This window comes from Ambystoma mexicanum, chromosome 10, assembly GCF_040938575.1.
Source record: "Ambystoma mexicanum isolate Mex_15411 chromosome 10, UKY_AmexF1_1, whole genome shotgun sequence".
In the NCBI taxonomy this organism is placed as follows: domain Eukaryota; kingdom Metazoa; phylum Chordata; class Amphibia; order Caudata; family Ambystomatidae; genus Ambystoma; species Ambystoma mexicanum.
The window spans coordinates 827,058,714-827,081,438 of record NC_090932.1 but is presented as its reverse complement, the minus strand read 5'-3'; the positions used below and the strand labels follow the sequence as shown (position 1 = coordinate 827,081,438).

The 22,725-nt window shown below is 41.1% G+C and overlaps 1 protein-coding gene across 1 annotated transcript in view; it reads left to right on the top strand.

Annotated features, from left to right (window-relative positions):
* SI (sucrase-isomaltase) overlaps positions 1–22,725 on the top strand; it is a 1,019,699-nt gene that overhangs the window by 232,970 nt on the left and 764,004 nt on the right. The window contains exons 21-22 of the mRNA XM_069618482.1: positions 137–225; positions 8,379–8,428. Of these exons, the coding sequence (XP_069474583.1) occupies positions 137–225; positions 8,379–8,428 (139 nt within the window). The remainder of the gene's footprint in view (positions 1–136; positions 226–8,378; positions 8,429–22,725) is intronic.

Here is a 22,725-nt window from a genome sequence, read left to right as displayed (position 1 = left end):
TAAATCCTAAAACCTTATTGAGATAAGGAATATCAGTAGAATGTTTGGCTTTACATTTGAAAACGGCGAATCTATTTAGAAAATGAAAACACATGTAAACATTCAAACTATTTATTATACATGTTTTGATTTCCAGCCGAAAAAATCCAATGGGTCTCATCATTGCTCTTGATGAAAATCAGGCAGCCAGCGGTGAATTATACTGGGATGATGGTGAATCCAGAGGTATGTTTTGTGCAATGTATTTTTCTAGTCAAATTGTATTTTGTCTCCTTTGCTCCCTCTATCCGGTCTCTTCAGGAAATTACGAAACAGATTGAAATGAACTAATTAAACAAGTAGAAGTCAGTTTTGCATTTTTCATAAACTCAGAGGATACGCTGACGAGATCAACTAAAAGAAAATATTTGAACTCAAAACACTCACGGATTACCATATTCATAAAACCAGGGTAATGCAGAACCCTGAAAACAAACTGTAAAATGAGTATTCCTCAGGGCTAGATGTAAGGTGCCCTGTTCTCAGACATATTGATTAACTTGTGGACGCACTTTGCAGGCATAAGCTAAATAAAATATTCCCATTTTAGAAGCTTAACTTCATTAAATACCAGTAGACCGTAAAAGATGAGCCTATCCATCCAGCGAGTGCACCAAACTCTAGGCAACATCGGCTTCAGAGACTGCTCCATGCTAAGGGCTCTAAACAGCTGTCAGGCAGCATGACTACTCTTCCACTTCAGCACTACCAGACAGGTTACATGTAGTGTGAAGGGCTGTAAGACAAGCACAAGTAAACAAGCCCATACATACCAACACAATCAATACATGGCATAACTGGTCTCATAAATAAAGGGCACATGTGTGTAGCATCTTCTTCACACACACACACACACACACATTAGCCCCAAGTCCACACATGATCATTTAGAAGGTAGCCTAAACATTCAGATGCAACATCCTAGCCCACTGTATAGTTGTACAAGGGTGAGTGTCCTGGATTGCATATCTTCATAGCCCATGTTCATATGTACAGGATGCCTTCACAAATGCCACATTATGTCATGCCAATTCAATCCACCTCCCCAAATGAAGAGGGATATGCAATGAGTAAACTCTGTTGACCTAGCAAGCAGCTCTAGACTAAAATACACACTTAACAACAAGATTGTGGGCTAGATTCTCAAAACGTGTATTGGTGCAAGTGAGGAGATGTGCCCAAAAAAAGCAGGTCAATTCACTAAGGAATGAGTACATCTTAGATTAGCTCCTTCGGGTGACTTTTTCCCCCTTTGTGCATTTGAGCAAATAACAGGGCATTTCCTGGCATATCCCAAATTCATGAGATGTGCGTTAAAATGCCTAGAAACAAGGATCAACGATGCACCTGTTAACACAGACACAGGAGCGGTGCAAATCATGACAGGGTAAATGCTGACCCTCGAGTGATTTTTTATTGAAGCGTGACATCCTGCAGCTGTCATACTAGCATTTCAATCCCCCAGACAGGGGGATTTCCAGTCATCTCACTGAAACGTGCCCTTTAATGGTACGTCTTGGTGAAATGCACTCTGCGCATGGCATACATTGGCGTGAGGATCGATTTCCTGACACCAATGCATTCATGGGTCCAGGCTAGCGCATCTTTGCTCTACACCCAAGCCCTTCTAGACATAATAATGTCACCTTTGAGGAAAGGGGTGACTTGAACATTTCTGAAAGCAGCTCAAGCGAAACAAACACATGCATACTCTGTGCTTCCTTCATTTGTGCTGCTTTTTGTGAATCTGGCCCTGTGCCTGTTTTGCATTGTACTCAAATCCAAATGTACCACCACACCCTAGCTTTAAACTGAAAACGTGTTATGAAGCAAACAGAGTAGTTAGATTTAACACGTGTTGGTTGCACAGCGATTTCCAATGTACATGTATCTAGGTGTAAAATAAGCTTACATTCGCAACATGATGCCTATCACACAGCTTTACCCAAGTTAAATATCGGCCACCTGTTTATCAGGCAAAAGCAAGATCAGGCCATGCTAAAGTTCAAAATAATAAGCAGTGTTTGACATCATCTGAAATTTGGAAAACCTTTTTGCAAATTTGAGAACTACAGTCAAAATTGCCCTTGTACATTTTTTAGATAAGGCAATGAACACAAAACATATTTGTAGTAAGTAAAATAACTATAGAACCTTCATCATTGTCAATATGTTGAAGATGAAAGAGGCCACAGAAATTATATTAACTATATAACATCTACGATTCAACAGTACAATAACACCATGTGTACATTAAATGTAGAGGACTTTGTAGATAAAATAAGAGCAAAGTTATTATTTTAAATATTTTAATTAATTGTTTTCTTTTAATTTGAACATTTGTAATAGATTTCTTTTTTGATTTGTGATGTAACAAGATGAACTAATAGTAATAACACATTTGAAAGGTTGAAATATTCAGCCAACCAAATAAATAAATAAATAAATAAATAAATATTGTTTTTGGCCTTCATCAGAATGAAGGCCACATTGTCCCTCTGGGGACCTAGGAGCATGCTTTGCCCCTCTGACCACAATGGCAGTACAAGAATCTAGAATCAAAAAATAGGGATCCTGGTGTGGAACCTATTCTACCCAGGAGGGTTAACTAGGAAAACAAAAGATACAAATGAATAGGTCCAAGGATGCTAGGCTCAGAACAACACCTCCACATGTATTATCAAACTTTGCATTGCTAAGGAAGGAATCACTCTTCAATAGTATGTTGTAGAGATAAATCTCATTTTTTTATATTAAAGTTGTGTGCAAAAAGACATAAATCCAACATTTAGAGAAATTAAGACATCAAAATGGTTTGCTAAAACAGAACAATCAGACAAAAAAATATTTACAGCACACAGTGCCAAAAAACATTTTTTGGGACAATCTCCAAATTGTGTGTGTGTAACAAACCCGACTCTTATTAGGATTTGCCAAGAAATTCACATATTGCAATGTACATATTCAAGTCAACATTTGTGGAAAACACATAGAACAATGGTGGGTACACAAAATTATTTTTCTTGCGTAAACAGCATTAATGTGCTGTAGTTTTGGGGGGAGTAGTGCGTCTACACCAGGTGTTTCAGCCGTTTCTAGGTGGGCTAGGTGTGCCTCATCTTTAACACGGCCTTCATCAGGACGGAGTTCTGTGTAGATTGACATCTGTGCTGCAGGGGAAGGAGACTACAGTCAGGGGGGTGTCTGAGCCAAAAGTATTTAGTTTGAGTGAATCTCGTGTGGTTGATGTAAAATCAAAAAGCACATAGCTTACCTATGGGTTAATAGATTTCACAGGCGCTAAATTTGAGATCTGCTAGCCGCATGGGCTGGTCTCTGTATGGTCCTGTTGCAAATAACAGAGAACGAGAGAAGCAAAGGGAGGTTGAAGCTAAACATGTCCCCGTTTAAGAAGGCATGAAAAAAAGTTTTTTTATTACATGCAGGGAAAAAAATCTTACCTCTCGCTGGAGGTCGAAAAATGCTGATCCAGGGTGGTATCAGTGGGAAACAGACACGGCTTGCACAGCTAAAAAATATATATGGCTCAAGGTGAGTGTGGTTACCTAGTAACAACTGTCTCATATATATAGCAGTAAGTGCAGGGTTTATTTTAAAGTACCTGTGAGGGTTGCAGCATGGGCAGCCTGTCTGCCAAAAAAGTACGAGCTGGAGCTCCTCAGGCTGCTGTGTCACAGTTGAGACTGCAGGGGCCTGACTGCAAAGCGTTGGTAACGCTGTTGCTAGGTCCCTGTAGGTATTTATATGTCAGCCATCTTGGAATGGCCCTAGGATCGAGTGAGAAACAAAATGATGGATTCTTCTCCATCCGGGGGGCACAAAAAAAGCTCAATCAATTATGGGTGTGATTGGTGTCAACGCGTGTCTAAAAAGTTAATTTAGACAATATTGTTGACAAACGGTTGTCATGGCAACGGTAAGCATTGCGGGGTGGCATTGGTTTTTTATACTCTGAGACAACATAGCTAATGGCCCCATGAGGTTGTGATTACCGAAAATACTTCATTTCAATATGTTGTGGCATGGATCACAAAATGTTTATGTGTCTCAGGAATCTCAGCAGAGAAAAACCAAAATTAAGTAGGTGGTTTCACAGAGAAATCTGTTTGGAAAACAAACCGAAAAAAGATTTGGTAAGACTGGTATGTGTCACCACTTTTGGACCCTTGAGCCTATTGATCCAGAAAACCATCAAGAAGAACTGGCATTTGGTGAAACACCCCGGCACTTTGCACAATGTGCCATGTTTTGCTTTCAAGAAAAACAGAAATTAAGAGACGCTCTAGTACACACCTTCATAGAGCCACCCCCACAAACACAGAACACACTATGGGATTTGCCTCCGATAGTTGGACATGACAAATGTGGTCAATGTGTGGCATGCCCTTTGACCCTACAAAAGAAATCTTTCGAACATGCACAAGTTAAATGGACAATGAAAGATTTTACAAACTGCAACACGAAGGGTGTCATATATGTAATACAATGCCCTTGCAAACTCCTCTACATAGGAAAAACCACACGTGCCATCAAAATGCGGATCTCTGAACATCGTTCCTGTATCAGGAACAAGGTAGCAGACAAGCCCCTAGTAGAGCATTTTATCAGTAAGAACCATAGTGATCTAAGATGGTTTGTCCTCCAAAAAGTGAAACCAGCAAAGCGTGGGGGGGGGTCTGAACAAAACGCTGACCCAATTAGAACAACGGTGGGTCCACAGACTTAACTCCGTTCAGGCTGGTCTAAATGTGTCAGTTGAATGGAAGTCTTTCCTGTAATGACATGTGCCCAATGATTGAGTATGAGCTATGAACTTCTTAACACTATGATCATTTTTCATTTCATGAAATGCAGAAGTCAGTAGACATTATGACACTGTGTGTTTTTTTTGGTCAATGTATGAAATCACCTACATGAAAAACTATACTTTCTTTGTTAATTCCAAATGTTTTCTGTCATTATGAAACTATGTATTAAGTTTCCAGGCAACACGCCCTAATTCTCACCCTCTCAGGCTGTTAGTAATACAATACAAACTGTCCACCTACTTAATTATGGTTTTTCTCTGCTGAGATTCCTGAGACACATAAACATTTTGTGATCCATGCCACAACATATTGAAATGAAGTATTTTCGGTAATCACAACCTCATGGGGCCATTAGCTATGTTGTCTCAGAGTATAAAAAACCAATGCCACCCCGCAATGCTTACGGTTGCCATGACAACCGTTTGTCAACAATATTGTCTAAATTAACTTTTTAGACACGCGTTGACACCAATCACACCCATAATTGATTGAGCTTTTTTTGTGCCCCCCGGATGGAGCAGAATCCATCATTTTGTTTCTCACTCGATCCTAGGGCCATTCCAAGATGGCTGACATATAAATACCTACAGGGACCTAGCAACAGCGTTACCAACGCTTTGCAGTCAGGCCCCTGCAGTCTCAACTGTGACACAGCAGCCTGAGGAGCTCCAGCTCGTACTTTTTTGGCAGACAGGCTGCCCATGCTGCAACCCTCACAGGTACTTTAAAATAAACCCTGCACTTACTGCTATATATATGAGACAGTTGTTACTAGGTAACCACACTCACCTTGAGCCATATATATTTTTTAGCTGTGCAAGCCGTGTCTGTTTCCCACTGATACCACCCTGGATCAGCATTTTTCGACCTCCAGCGAGAGGTAAGATTTTTTTCCCTGCATGTAATAAAAAAACTTTTTCATGCCTTCTTAAACGGGGACATGTTTAGCTTCAACCTCCCTTTGCTTCTCTCGTTCTCTGTTATTTGCAACAGGACCATACAGAGACCAGCCCATGCGGCTAGCAGATCTCAAATTTAGCGCCTGTGAAATCTATTAACCCATAGGTAAGCTATGTGCTTTTTGATTTTACATCAACCACACGAGATTCACTCAAACTAAATAATTTTGGCTCAGACACCCCCCTGACTGTAGTCTCCTTCCCCTGCAGCACAGACGTCAATCTACACAGAACTCCGTCCTGATGAAGGCCGTGTTAAAGATGAGGCACACCTAGCCCACCTAGAAACGGCTGAAACACCTGGTGTAGACGCACTACTCCCCCCAAAACTACAGCACATTAATGCTGTTTACGCAAGAAAAATAATTTTGTGTACCCACCATTGTTCTATGTGTTTTCCACAAATGTTGACTTGAATATGTACACTGCAATATGTGAATTTCTTGGCAAATCCTAATAAGAGTCGGGTTTGTTACACACACACAATTTGGAGATTGTCCCAAAAAATGTTTTTTTGGCACTGTGTGTTGTAAATATTTTTTTTTCTGATTGTTCTGTTTTAGCAAACCATTTTGATGTCTTAATTTCTCTAAATGTTGGATTTATGTCTTTTTGCACACAACTTTAATATAAAAAAATGAGATTTATCTCTACAACATACTATTGAAGAGTGATTCCTTCCTTAGCAATGCAAAGTTTGATAATACATGTGGAGGTGTTTTTCTGAGCCTAGCATCCTTGGACCTATTCATTAGTACATGAATCTAGGACAGTAGGGTATGCTGGAATAGTCATGAACTGTGGTGACACCAGTACCTTCTAATCATGGCAAGGAACAGTCCCTGCGGATGCTAAAATTGTCCCGGTGGGTTGCTATATTCTTGCTGGAAGGAAACGCATCTTCATACATAAATAGGTGCACCTTTTGTCAGTTTCACTGCACACCTTTTGGCTAATGAACAGATGCATTAGTACACCACTTCATTTCTATACAATTGGTCAACATTTGTTATATATTGGGCAAAAGTATATTTTAACACCCACCTTTTAGGTCGAAGAAAATGTATGGCAGTGCTCTTCTGATTTAGGGAAATATTTAAACCCAAAAATGTATGATCGCTAAAGACAGGCCATGCTCAAATGTTTTACCAGTACCACTAGCCATATGTGATGAGTGAAGTGGTAGCATGGCTCTATTTATTAAAAAAATATTTACATAAAAAAATAACACACAATGAGTTGTATTCACTGCTATTGACATTTGCATAATCTTCACCAAAGTTATTCAGCATGTGAATGCACTGTGTGGATTCAAATTCCAGTGCTGACTTTGTTCACTATTCAGCATTCTCCCTTTTCAGATCTACTACTGTGTGTGGTTGAAAAACGACTTGGTGGATCTGTGTTAGTGATCTAGGGATCCCTTAGCCTCCAGTATTGATTACACTCGGCGGGAGATTTCCTATCACTTTTAGATCGTTCCACTAGGGTCTCTTGTGAATCTGGGGATCCGACTTCAGTCATTGCCTAGACCCCACAACAGCGTGACTGAACAGAATTAACACCATTTTTCAACAGTTCTAAAATACTTTTTCCGAGTGGTCCCTTTTCACTCCTAAGGTTGCCTGGTACCGTTATGGGTCACTAAATAACTAACAGGCACCTCTGGAGTCCGCATTGCAACAGTCTCCTGATGTAATCGCAAAATGTCTCTATGTGCAGATCGAGCCAATACTGCAACATGGTTAACATGGCACACAAGCTGCTAGTGTGAATTCTTAAAAAGAAAATAACAAGAACTCGAAAGGTAACCACCCTCATTGTGTCTTCAATGAATTCAAATGAATACTTGCCCCATGTGGTTCAGCCTGGCTCTGCACCAAGATCCTACTAAACATTCTCATGGATACTTAGAAGAATGCTGGAGCAGTTTATGTTATCGTTCCATGCTCTTAAATGAGCCGTCACAAACTGCTTACAACTAAGGGCCCTCCAACTGCTATTATGGAATGCAATCAATTCTATTTGTTTACTACAATTTGCATCCAATTAGAGGCATTACCTTGATACAGGTATACTATGTGTATGTCATAGTGTGTTCAACTTTCTACTCCTACAGTGGTGTTGCCTGTGTCTTTCCTGCAAATCTAAGCAGCTCTTTTGTAATTAAGTTCTGTCCTTACTCAAGATACCAAAAAGAAGAGTGTGGTGCAGTTCAATTCGATTTTTGTTACTTCTATCCATGTGGTCTTTTATCATTTCTTTAATTTAGCTAACATCATTTTACATATGCTGTCTGTTTCATTGCACATTGCAATTTATTTGAGCTCATAATACAATAGATAGATTATATTCTGTAGAAATAAGAAAAGAAAACACTGCCATCTACATTAGGCTGCATATATTCCATGGTTTCAAAATCATAGTGATGTAATGATATACATTGTAAATAGAAGATGTTTTATATATGTATATATATATATATATATATATATATATATATATATAATGTGAATCATGTGCCTCCAACGTTGTGTTTTTATGGTTTTAGATGCAATTGCAACTGAGAAATATGTCTTGGGTCAGTTCACAGTTACTTCGGTAAGTACGCTTTTTATTATTTTTATTTTGAAGTTAGAATTCATTAAAACCACATAATATGTGCTAAAAAAAAATATAGGTCTTTGGTTTAAAAACGTAAAGTGTCCAAATGCACGTTACCACATACCGTTGTGTTGCTATATCTGAGTTCGAAGTAGCAAGTCCTTTCATCATATTTATTTTCTTGCTTCACTTTATTTGTTGCTGCTTGTTTATTTCGAATACACATTTCATACGACAATCGCATAAAATGGAAGTGCAAATAACATAATTCAATAGCAGCACATTTGATCTATTAATAAATATATAAATTAGTCCCAGTCCACAAACCAATACCTTATTAAATAATACAATACATCTTTATCTATATTGCTTACATATCCAATCAATAAAAGTCCATAAATCAGTTCCATCATAATATAATCACATTATCTTAATAAAATATAGGATACAACCATCTATACGTACAGAAACATAAATATACATTGACCAGTAATAATCATAACAGAATAGTAATTAGGACAAAAATACACATTTTCTGTCATGCAAAGCTTGTCTAAGGCATGATGATAGAGACCAGCTGGCTAAATGCTTTGCTGCCCGGAGCAAGTATACCTGTGTCGTTCGGCATTATCTGAAAGGCAATTCCCTCAGGATAGGCTTCAATATTCCTGCTCTGTTTCCATTGTAAGCCGGGCAGAAGAATATAAATGCAGCAATGACTGTACCTATGCAGAGCAAAGTAACCGTCAATTGTCTGTATGCTGACCGGTCCAACTCTTCACAAGCGCTCTTAGATGGAGGCAGTAAAATATTGCCCCAGTAATGATGTTTCTTTCATAACCATGAGTCGACCATTTTAGATAATTTAGCATAAGCTGAGGGGATAATACAAGATGACTACGGTTGGATGGTTTTATGCAAGTCTTGTATTTGCATAACCATCTGTCTACTCCATTATCTTGCTAAGTTATTGTCCAGAATGGTAGGGCTAATAAAGTTGATCCATATGTTAATTTTCCCTAGATGAGATTTCCCGTTCTAAAACCATGGTATTCTGTTAGCACCCACATTAGGAAGCAAGGCTTTTATAATACAATGAGAAAATCCCACCTAGACATTTGACCACAAACAGAGCCAATGTAAGGTGTTTCGATCATCACTCATTCACAGAATACAACATTGACCCTCCAATATCTTCCATTGCTGGAGTAAACAAAGTTGTACTGAGATGCAGAAGAGTAGGACTTGGTGCGATTGATTACTGCTAATTAGTACCCGGTGCGCGCCAAGCCATACCACACAGTATTCCTGTGAACGTTAGTGCGTCCCGCGCATGCCGTGTACTCTGTTCCCGGAGAGGGGAGTGGCAGTCCCTTATCCAATGGCCCTGGGGGCATTACCTGGGGCAGTATTGGCCCACCACCTCGGGTCCTATTGCCACAGTAATCTGGGCATTACCATCATGATCCTCCTCACCCCAGTCATAAATCATGAGGATCTAACAAGCAATACATGAGATATTAGGGAGAAACAAATGTCTTCACACAGACAGCAGTTAAATGTACATAAGTGTTATTATGCGATCAGCATTAAACAGTATCCTGTACCACAACCCTGAATGAGGATGCCAAGCCCATTGGCATTATTGATCTATAAATTATTTCTTTTGAGTTTTTCATGCTATCATTCTGCTCGGGTATGCAGCTGAACTTGTGGCTCAGACGCTTCTTAAGTTTATTCATTTTTAAAACCCACATTCAGTGCTACATTTTGAAGAGCTAGAGGCCCTCCGAAGATCCAACGTGATAAGTCTAATCATGATATGTGACAGGCCATCATCTGGGTGTCCAGATGGACCATTAGTGATGAAGAGGTGGAGAAAAAGAAAAACATTAATTACATATCTTTCAACAAGTCAAACGTTACCCATACCCATTTTTTCTCCTTCAATTATGACACTGCCATATAAAGGCCTATTTGTTCTGTCAACGCGCCTTTACACTGTGCAGCTTAAATATCCCACTTTCTTAATCGAAACACCTCAATTAACCTTGACATTTGCTGGTATCCAGGCATCCAGCCAGAATTTCATTAAAAATAATCTTAGCCCTGACAATAAGCAATACCTTAGCTCACCTGCACCTTCTCTTCTGAGGGCAAGATCTAATCCTTAGAAATTGAAAGATAAAACTGTGTTATCATCTTGTAATTTCAAAGAACCCAATATACTACCTACCTACATCTGTCATTTTAGCCACAAAGTAGGAGACACGTGGGAGATTTTAATTTTCTTCCCCACATTTTTAAGTTTTAGGGATTTTTGTGGCGAAAGCCAATCTTTCCTATTTAATTTCCTGCTTGGTTATTTTAACCCATTTCTGTGCTAAATTATCCCCATTCTGCTAGTATATAACGCAGAATTCATGAACAATAGAATTGGGGCCGCAAATTGTGGCACATGCAGGTTGTAGCTGCTGCCACCGGCATCTTCCTGCTGCATTGTCAGTCCCAAATATTTCCATATGTGGCCCTCATACATTGATTGCGTCACAATAATGATTTGATTGAATCAACAAGTATTCATCCATTCACAGGAAAAGAGAAAAAAAAGTATGGACTAAAAGTTAAAATGCTAACCATCATCATTTTATCCTAGGAAAGTAGCATCAAATGTTGAGGAATGCACTTTCAGGAACCTCAAAAATTCAAAATGCAAAACGTGTTCCAGCACGTTGGCTGTGTTTAGTTTTGACTTACACGAAATTGTACAATTGGCAACTTGTGAGTGAAGCAACTTTTGTTTATTTTGTGTACAAAGTTGTACCATTGCTGCAATTCCCTATGTTACCACTTTGCGTGTGCAGAATGCTTGTGAATCTACATACACCACCATCTGGCCAATTTTCTCGCATTTATTGTTTTGTTTTTTGAGGCAGGGCACAAAAAGCTTTTCATATATTTCTTTGAATCTGGCTCTATTATGAGCGCACTTGTATTTTCAGTGGAAAACATGCTTTCCAAATTGGACCCGTGAGGCCAGATTGTCAAAAAAAAGGGGTGTTTGTTTGTTTGTTTATTTGTTTATTTATTTGGTAATACGCACCAAACCCTTAGGTAGCTGGGCACAACAGGACAAGTAAACTTAAAGCTTAGTTACAGAGCATGTCAGGTACATATACATAGGGCCTCATTACACGGACGGCGGTAAGGGTTAACGGTCACCGTTAATGGCAACGGTGACCGTTAACCCTTACCGCCGTACTACGAGGTCCCTTTGCGGGTTGGTGCTCTAACGCCTGCTTTTTGCAGGCGTTAAAAACCAACCCGCTAAGGGACCTCGGAGCTAATTACGGCACCGCAAAATTGCGGTGCCGTAATTAGCGCCTTCCCCATTCCCATAGAGCCCTATGGGGCAGAAATGGGAATGGGGAAGGGCAATGGCGGAAGGGGGATTTACCGCCCCACCGACCTTGGAATGGGGCGGTAAATCCCCTTTCCGCCATGGCGGTGCCGGTAATTTACCGGCATGGTCCAGGGTGCTAAAAGCACCCTGGATCACCGCCTTCCGTGTAATGAGGCCCATACATACAAACAAGAAATATAAAATGACTGCCTCTTCCAAGTTACAGTCGAGTGCTGGAAGCTAGGGGTCACATATTATATAATACATGTGCAGTCGACTAGTGCAGTAAGTAGCAAATACAGTGAATGTGGTGAGTGAAACAGGTGTCAGCTAGGGGGTGCAGTATTGTTACGGGGTGGAGCAGGTTAGGAGTCATTTCTTCGTTGCCATGTTAGTACATTGCATCTGAATTTAAGGTAGGGCTGTCCCATTCTGAGATCTGAAGGGAGAGCATTCCAGGATTGCACTGCTTTGACCGGGAAGCTGGAGCCACCAGCTGTGGTTCGTTTGCATCTAGGGATCTCTCAAGTGTAAGCATTGGCAGATCTCATAGGGCGAGTAGCAATTCTCCTATTTATTCTTTCTGAGAGATATGGTGGTGCTAAGTTGCTCAGGCATTTAGACATGTGCAAGACTGTTTTAAGGAGGATCCTGTTGTTTATTTTTTACCAGTGGACATCTCTCCTAAATTTAGAGATATGCTCTCTGTTAAGAATATTCAGAGCTGCTCTTAGGGCATTATTTTGCAATCTTTGAATTTTATCCGTGATGTATTTGATGGCACCTGAGTACAAGGCATTACAATAATCCAATCTGGACATTACAACTAGTTTTGGAGAGAAATGGTCTGCAAGTTCGATGAGTTTGCAGGTGTAGGCTGTTGCAGATGCAAATGAGTTAACTTGTTTCTTAAGGGTGAGTGTGGAGTCAAGGTAGAATCCTTAACTTTTAAAAACAGGCATCACCTTGATGGAGTTATTGTCAATGTTGAAGGAGTTATAACTAAGGCTACGTTTTTTGAGATTTGTCTCTGAGCCTAGGATCAGTATCTCCGTTTTGTTGTCATTCAGGCAGAGGCCATGGGATGCCATCCATGCCTGAATGAGGAGGTATATCTTATACTAAGGCTGTGTCCTCGAGAAAGTTTCCAGAAAGGGGGATGAGGATCTAGGTGTCATCTGCATAATTTGTGTAGGTGACACCCAGTCTGTCCAACTTATCAAACAACGGCTTAGTAAAAATGTTATACATAGTAGGTGAGACACAGGATCCCTGTGGTACTTCGCAAGACATTTGTATGGGGTCAGCGGAGGCTGAGGGGGAAAAGACTCTCATTGTGCGGTTAGCTAGAAAGGACTGGACCCAGGTTATGGCATCCCTTGAGAAATGGGCAGCCGACCTGAGGTGGTTGCATAAGACTGCATGATCCACCAGGTCGAAGGCTGCCGATAGGTCCAGGAGAAGTAGCATAGCTGTTTTCCCGTTATCCTTCAGCTCATCAATTTGGGTCTTACGGTCTAATAAGGTTGTTTCTGTGCCATGAAGAGGGCGGAAGCCAGATTGCCGTGATCCTAATAGGTGATTAGCTTCCAAGTATTCCTGAATTTGAAGGTAAGCTACTCTATCGATAATATTAAGTAAGAAAGGGACAGTAGTGATTGGTCTGTAGTTGGTCAGGATGGTCGGGTCTAATGTTTGTTTTTTAAGCAGAGGGAGGACCCAAGATTCTTTAAGATTATTGGGCACTGTGTTGGTCTTGAAGGAGGCATTAATAAGCTTAGAGATGAAGGGGGCTAGGTCTGTAGCTGTATCCTTTATGATTTGGGCTGGGCAACTGTCTCCCTTACAATTCGAGGGTTTTAGTGAGAGTATGATTTTCTCTGTCTCAAGGATAGAGATTTTCTTGAATCTGAAGGGTATGGTAGTTCTGTCCCATGTGGGTTGGGGGGGTTGCTGCTCAGATGGGAGCAGTGAGGCTTTCTTGTTAGCTTTTTTGAGTTGGAGAGACCAGGCGTCCTTAATGGGACCCACTAGCAGACCAGGATGCTAACAACGGGCCAATCATTAACGGGCCCGTTGTTAGCATCCTCCCCATTCCCATTCAAATGGGAATGGGGATTAATTTTTACCGGAGCCCAGAAAAGGGCAATTACCGGTTTCTCCAAGGTCGGCATGACCCGGTTATTGCCCTTTTCTGAGCTCTGGTAAAAAATCATAATCGGCGGCAGCCGTGCCCTTAATAAGGGCACGGCTACTGCCAGGGTCATATTGAGGCCCAATGTATTTATTTATTTATTTTAATTTTTATAAAGCACCACATGCCCGTAGACCTCAGAGCACACAGAGAACATGACAAGACAAACAACAAAGAAGCAAGGGAAAGCAATTCATAAACAGAGCAGGCAACAGTGGACAATGGCCCTCATTCCGAGGTTGGTGGTAGTCATTGCGCTATTAACGCCACGACTAGCACCAATACCGGTACTGCCACTGACTTGGTGGTATGGGGACTTACCGGCCTATTCTGACCTTTGCGGGACCGGTAAATCCCCATTTGAAAAGCCATTCCCCATTCCCATTTGAGCCCCCATAGAGCTCAATGGGAAGGCGTCAATAACGGTACCGCAAATTGCGGTACCGTTATTGACCCCGGTATCCCTTTGCAGGTCCCGTCCATAACGCCTGGTAAAACCAGGCGTTAAGGGAGGGACCTGCAAAGGGAACTCGGAATAGGGCGCAAAGGGATTACCGGCACCAGTGTCATTACCGGTGCCCGGTATCCCTTTGCGCCCACGTCGTAATGACCCCTAATGACTAAATTATTTCGGGCACAAAGTTAAAGAGATGAGTTTTAATTAATTTCTTGAAAGAGATGAGGTTGCTGGCTAGACGCATAGAAGCAGGAAGAGAATTCCACAGAACAGGTGCCTGAACATCAAAGCTGGTCCCTCCTAGGCGGTCCAGTTTGAATTTTGGTTGAAAGAAGGTAGGTGCCATAGAGGAACGCGATCTGACAGATAATCTGGGCATGATTGAGAGTGGCATTTAAAGGCGAGTGTCAGGATTTTGTGAGCAATCCTCTGTTTAATAGGAACCCAATGCAATGTTTTCCTGGCAACGGAAATGTGTTCACGTCGAGAGAGACCCAGAGTTGCTCAGACCGCGCTATTCTGGGTTACTTGCAGGGCCCAGATGTTGAGTGTTGTAGTACCTGCCAGCAGACTGTTGGAATAGTCAAGTCTTGAATCTCGAATTAATGAGAGCAGTGGCAAGCAAGGCAGAGTTTTCAGCAGTGATGAAAGGACACATGTAATTAATACATTTGGTGATAAGATCACATGTGGAGCGGACGTAAGAAACATGAGGCCTCATAGATAGTTCCTCATCAAGAACTACCCCCAAGGTTTTAACCTTCTTAAAACGGCAATAACATTGCCTGCAATCCGAAAGCTAGAATACTCGGCCACCAAATTACTCAGACCTGCTTTGGAAGCAACAATCAAAAGCTCTGTCTTCTGACAGTTGAGTGCTTATGAATTGCATCCCATCCTGGCCTGGATGGCATTGTAGATGATATCTATAGCACAAAGGTCTTGCTCATAATGACCACTGAGCTGAAGAACAACCTGAGTGTCATTGGCATAGTTGGTATACCAGACACGCAAGGCGTCTAACAGGTCAAGCAAGGGCCAGATGTATATATTAAATAGAAACAGAGACAAACAGGATCCCTGGGGACACCACATGTTTGGATGACAGATGAAGAGTGATCATCCCCAACAAAAACCTGGACGGTCCGAGGTCCCAAGAAGGAGGATATCCAATTGGATGCTGAAGTAGAACAGTGGGCTACCACCCAGAGCCTAGTCACTAGTAGAACATGTTCCACTAGATCGAAGGCTGCAGAGAGATCCAGAAGCATGAGCAGGGCAGGATGACCTTTGTCCGCCATGCCGGCCAGAGTAGACTTAAGGTCTATCATGGTGGTTTCTGTCGCATGCTGAGCTCTGTAGCCAGACTGTCGCAGGCCCAAGATATTATGTTCCTCAATATGTTATTAAAGTTTAAGATATGCCAATGTATCCAGAATTGTGAGACTAAATGGCACATTGGTGATGGGCATGTAGTTGTCAGCAACCAATGGATCCAGGTTGGCCTTCTTGAGCAACGGTGTTACCCAAGCAACCTTGAGGGAAGATGGAACTACAACCTCAGCAAATGAAAGGTTGATACATTTTGTCAACCAAGGCACCAGGGGTTCGAGGGAAATGTTAAATATGTCAGTAGGACAATCATCCCCTGGGCAAAAGGTGGAGTTTAAATCTTGAATGGTCTTGCACACTTTTTCTTCAGAATAGTGACAAAAGGAAAAGCATGGGATATTATTGGATTTGCTTACAAACATATGTTGGGTGAAATATGGTTCTGTGCTGCTTGTGTGAATCTATTCATTAGCACCAAAATTTGATAAGGTATTTCTGTTTACATTGCGCATGTTTAAAAGTACTTTTTGTAATGTATTGATTAATTTACTTAATTTGGTTTCATGATGTTTAATATTAATAAAAAGAACGTTCTCTTTAGTAGAAATGTGCTGTCAATTAGAACTTCAGGGATTCGTTTTCTGCAGTAGTTTTTAAGGGTAGATCGTGACTTGTTAGCTGTCTTTATAAGATTGTTAAGAACTCAACGGTGGAAAATGTTTTGTAAAATTAATGTTTTGGATTGCTTTACTGTGGCTAGGCTAATATTGGTAGATATAGTGATAGGTTCATTACTTGGTCTGCTTTGGTTTGTACGTGTATTTTTACTTTTAAATTTTGAAAGAGGGCGTTAGTTGTTTTACTGGTGGCTGGTTTACTTTTGTTGAGTGAGGTTTCTATCTGTTTAGTTTAAAGTTTTCTATAAATTGTTTAAGAAGAGGATGACTATATGGCGTGACTTTTTTATTTTTATCTGCTCTATGTTTTGTTTCTTTTCTACCTAGTTGCTTTCTAGTAGGCATTGTGTTTTGCCTGTTTGGAAAAAAAGAAAGTTTGTGTTTGAAAATTGTGGAATGTTTATGTATCTATTATGCATGGGTGTGTGTCTGATTGTGCAGTGGAATGATAGGTGTGGTTGGGAAGGTTGTTGGAGTAAGAGGCTTTACATGCTTGATAGGCTTGGGTTAGTGACTAAGGGAGTGGGGATGTGATGGAACAAGTAGGGACATGGTGATGTTTTGAGGAAAACAGTGGTTTTTTTAATGTTGTGGTATACCGCACAGGCATGTGGGTTGTATGGCTCTAATAGAAAAGGGGTAAAGAAGTGTGCCTGTGTTTGCTCATATGTTTTAGTGATTTGGAATGCATTGAGTTTGAAAGTGCTTGCATTGGAATTAGGACCCTATATATGTAGGGGTATGGAATATTGAGGAAGTAAATTGTGATATAGAAGTTGCTGAGAGATAGCTGTGTTTTAAGTAGTAAGGAATGGACAGTGTTTTGAATGAAGAACAGTGTTTAGATGGATATCAAAAGAGTGTAAATGTTGCAATATAATGAGTTAGAGTGAAATACAATCTTGTTGAGTAGAACAGAATATTCTATGCTTATATATATATATATATATATATATATATATATATATATATATATATATATATATATATATATATATATATATTGAAAGTACATTGTTACAATTAGAGCAGTGAACATGCTATACTCATGTACTTACTTTGTAGGGTGTGAAGAGTGTTGTTTCTTCAGTAGCTGTTTTCTTCAATCTTCTTTTTTCTTGTAAGTGTAAAAGAAAGTTAGTGGGTACATGTTTTAATGGTGAAGTACTTTTAGTAATAGAGTTTGTTATATATTAAGGCAATAGAAGTTTTTGGGAAAAAGAGTTAATGAAGGTGGGTTAAGTCTAGTGTTAGAAAAATAAGAGTATGGCTATTATTCTGAATGAGCTAGTGTGTAATTAAAGGTAGCAGTAAAAAGTTACTGGAGGCTTTTCTGGACTGACCCACTCTGTGTTTAGTGGTAGGGGCACTGTACTCCCGTGCAGATCTTATGTGCTAGGAGTTGAGGCCACTACCGACAGGCTTTACAGTGAATCTTTACTAATGGTTCCCATTGCCATGGAGTCCTTTAGGACGTTATGGGAATGGGAAATTAGTGTTCTGATTGTGATATTTTGTTGGCATTGTGATGTGAGGGGAAGGTAATGGTAACACAGGGATGATGGCAACACACCAGCTACCAGTGGGTTTTATTAGCAATCCTGTAATGAGGCGGTATGAGTGGTGTTGTTTGGGACATTAGTAGGTGTAGGGCAAAAATGTGTGTGTAACAAAGATGCATATCTAGGTTATTTTTGAGCTGGTGATTTTAATAAGGGAAGGGTTGTGTTTGTGGTGCAATGTATTTGTAATGTGTTGCAGTGTTTGTAAAGAATAGAGAAAGGTTGGCCTAGTGGTAAAGCAATGGCAGAATGCAGTTGGAGCAGTGTTTGGCGTGTTATTGTAGTGGTTGGAAAAGAACAGTGGTTTATGTGTAAAGAGAAGTGTTGTATATAAATACATTAGGAATTAAAATAAACTGTGTCACATGAACCAAAGAGTGCTAGGGAGTAAAGGTAGAGTGCAAGTAAGATTACACATAATTGAGGTGAGTGAGGGGACCAAGCATAAAGGAAATGGGCACATGGTGATTGCCTGTGAAGACGGGGAAGAGTTTTTTTTAATGTTTTTTAAGTGTTATCGGGTGAATACCAGGGAATCCTGTGAGAACTGGAACCCTTTTACTATCATTGGGTGAATACCAGGGGAATCTCATGACAATAGAAAGTGAACAAAAAAGACACACCTGCATTGATCACATCTACTAGGCAGGGAGGGCATGGTACGTTGTGCCCGGCCATGGCTAGTGGAAGAAGACCCACTGCCCCCTCACTCTCTAGGAGCGTACATTGTAGGAGCACATGTTGTAGCCTATGTAGTAGGAGTGTGGGTCATAGGACCTTGTGTATTATGAGTTTGTTCTAAGAGTGTGGGTAGTAAGGGTGTGTGTTGTAGAGGCACATGTTGTAGGAGTGTGTGGTAAGATGGTGTTTTGTAGGAGAATGTGTTGTATGAGCGCAGATCACTGGAGCACTTGTCAAAGGAGGAACTGACTTATGAGCACTTGTCATAGGAGCGTTCATCATAGGCGCACGTGTTGTAAGTGTATGTGTCATAGGAAAATATCTCATAAGAGCATGTTTCATAGGAGCATTTGTCATAGGGGCTTGCGTACTAAAAGCTTGTCCAGAGAGTGCGTTATAAGAGTGTGTGTCATGGGAGCATGTGCAGTAGGAACACATGACACACGAGCACATGCCATAGGAGCGTGTGTCATAGCACTGCTGGTTGTAGGTACGCATGTCGTAGGGGAGTTTGTTGTGGAAGTGTGTGTTAAGAGGGTGTGTTGTAGTAGTGTCTGTTGTGGGAGCACATTTCACAGGAGCACTTGTCGTAGTAGCGTGTGTTGTTGGAATGCTTTTGTAGGACCATGTGTCATTGGGCAGCATGCTGTAGAAGTTTTTGTTAATAGGGTGTGTTGTGGGAGCATGTGTTGTATATGTTCTGAGCACACTTAATATGTAAGATGCCCCCAAATGTATATAGAGGATGTCTCCTTAGAAAGTGTATGATTGGAGCATGTGTCGTAGGAGTTCATGTTGAAGGAGCACTTGTTGTGGGAGCATGTACTGTAACAGTGTGTTGTAGGACCATGTGTTGTAATAGTGCATGTCATTTGTGATAAGAGGGTGGAGTAGGAGTGTGGTTGTAGGAGCACATCATATCATATGTAGTAGATGCATGGGTCTTAGAAGTTTGTGGACAAAGAGCTTGTCGGAAGAGTATGCATCATGTGTGTCATAGGAGCATGTGTTGTAGGAGCATGTGTTGTAGGAGTGCATATCATAGGAACACTTGTCATAGGAGCACTTGTCATAGGAATACTTTTCGTTGGAGCATTTGTTGTAGGTGCACATGTCATACATGCACCTGTCATAGGAGCATGTCTAAAAAGAACATGTGTTGTAGGGCTGCTTGTTGTAGGACAACATGTCATAGGATGGTGTATCGTAGGAGGGTATCAGAGGAGCGTGTGTGATAGGAGCACATGTCAAAGGAGCACTTGTCGCAGGGGTATGTCTTGTGAGAGTGTGTCATAGTAGCATGTGTCATAGGAGCATATTTCATAGGCGCTTGTGTCGTAGGAATGTGTGTCATAGGAGTGTGTCATAGCAGCACATGTCATATGAGCATGCATAGTAAGAGTGTGTGGTGTAACAGGGTGATGTAGGACCATGCGTCATAAAAGCACATGTCGTAAGAGTGTATGGAAAGAGGGAGTCATTGGAGCATGTGTCTTAGGAGCACGTCGTAGCATAGGTTGTAGGAGCACAATTTGTAGGCGCTTGTGTACTAAGTGCTTGTCATAATAGTGTTTGTCATAAGAGTGTGTGTAATAGGAGTATGTGTCAAAGGAGTGTGTAATTAGAGGGTGGTTTGTTGTAGGAAAGAGTGATGTAGGAGGGCAGGTGGCAGGATCACTTGTCGTAGGAGTGTTTACCGTAGGTGGCCATGCCATTTATGGAATTCCTGTAGGCGCATGTCTCCTACGAGTGGGTTTCGTAGGAGTGTGCGTTGTATGAGCATGTGTCATAGGAGGGTGTTTTGTAGGACCATATGTCATAGGAGGGGTCTTAGGAGGATATGTCCTAGGAGCACATGTTGCAGAAGCATGTGTCAAAGGAGCATGTGTAGTGAGAGGGTCTCAAAGTAGTGTGTGCCATAGGAGCATGTTCCATAGGATCTTGTGTCATCAGAGCGCATGTCATCGGTGCATGTGACATAGGTGCACTTATCATAGGATCATGTCTCAAGGGAGTGTGTGCCATAGGAGCTTTAGTAAGAGCTTGTGTCATTGGAGCACATGCCATAAGTGTAAGTGTCATAGGTGCACTTGTTGTAGAGGCATGTCTCATAGGAGGGTTTGCCATAGGGGCATGTTTCATTGGAGCTAAAGACATTGTAGTGCATCTCATAGGTGCACATGTTGTAGACACACTTGTTGTGGAAGCATGTCTCATAAAAGTGTGTGTATGTAGGACCACTTGTTTTATGGCCATGTGTCATAGGAGTGTGTTTTGTAGGAGTGTGTCATAGGAGTGTGTGTTGTAGGAGCTCATGTTATAGGAGCACATCAGAGGAGCATGTGTGGCAAGAGCATGTGTTGTAGGAGCATCTTTCATAGTAACGTGTTTTGTAGGCACTTGTGGCGTAGTGTCAAATCCAGTGTTTCCCCTTTGTTTTGTACCTGATAATGGATGAGTCAATTCCAGATTGATGTCCAGTGAAGCTTCTGTTGTAGGAGCACATGTTGTATGAGTGCATGCCATAGGAGCGCATGTCGTATGATCGTATGCGAATTTGTAGTAAGAGCGTGTGTTGCAACAGTGTGTTTTAGGACCATGTGTCCTAGGAGCACGTGTTGTAGGGGTGTGTTGTACATAATTGTACCGATGTTGAGCATCAATATTAACTTCTCACCCACAAATGCTGCGGTGGGGATGTCAAAAGCCCTGATTTCTAATCTGGATGACATCACCAATACTCTGGCCCCAGAGAAACTTAGAAAAGTTTGATCTGTAGTCAAAAACAAACCTTGGTTTTCTACAGATCTTCAAAAGTTAAAATCCAAACTTTTCTACTGTTGGAAAGGCAATCCCGTGCCAGGCCATCTCGCGGCGTATAAAGGTGCCGCCAGAGCATATAAATCTGCAATCTTGGATGCAAAAAAAAACGTTTTCAATGATAGGCGTGTGAATGCAAAGCCTGCGGCCAAAGATCTTTTTAAAATTTTAAAAGAGCAGGAGTCTACCATTCCTGCTAACACTGGTTTAGTGGTGAAAGACACAGTTTGGTGTCAGAGCATCAAGGACGATATGGTAAAGAAATTGAAGGACAAGGCTAATATATCACTCAAGAAAGATGCTGCTTTGTTAGAACCGAACAAGCTGAGTTCTTGGTGCTTTAAAAGATGCTCCTCTATTCCACAATTACATTTTTCTCCTATTTCCTTGGATGAATTGGCAGAGGTAGTGGCTCACCTCAAAACCACCAGTTGTAAAGGAGACCCCTGCTCAGCTGTCATCATAAAAACTTGCCTCCCCGCCCCCTGACCTTGCTTGCTGCCATTTGCAATATTTTGAATGCTTTGCTCTTGGAGGGGCTCATGCCAGAAGACCTAAAACAATCATAGGTGACCACATTATAAAAAAAAATGGGTCTACCTACGGGAGATCCCTTAAACTATAGGCCTATAACTAATACAGCTTTTCTACTGACGATCCTGGATCGGGTAGCATACAGGCAAAGTGCTTGTTTGTTTTATTTGTTTGTTTTATTCCTATTTATATAGCGCACAACAGCCCGTGGGCATCGTGGCACTTGTTACAAGACAATGCTTGGTTACAGTGGAATGAAGCAGACATTTGTTACATAGTGAACAGTTTGAGTACAATCTGGATTTAGAGTAGGCCATATCACTGAGACTGCGCTATTGGAATTAAAATCTAAGCTCCTTGAGCGAAAGGACAAGGGATTCCCTTCTATGCTTATTCTGTTAGATATCACAGCTGCATTCGACTTGGTAGACTATGCTTTATTGGTCTCCAGGCTTGAGGAAGTGGCAAATTTCTCCCAAGCTGCGACTCGTTGGGTTGCATCTTTTCTCAAAAACAGAGAATGTAGAGTCTGTTCCGAGATAGCTGAGGATGTTGCAGTACCGATTGAATTTGGCATCCCATAGGGGGTGAGCGTTTCCCCCTGTTTGTACAATATTTTTATCGTCCCTTTTTT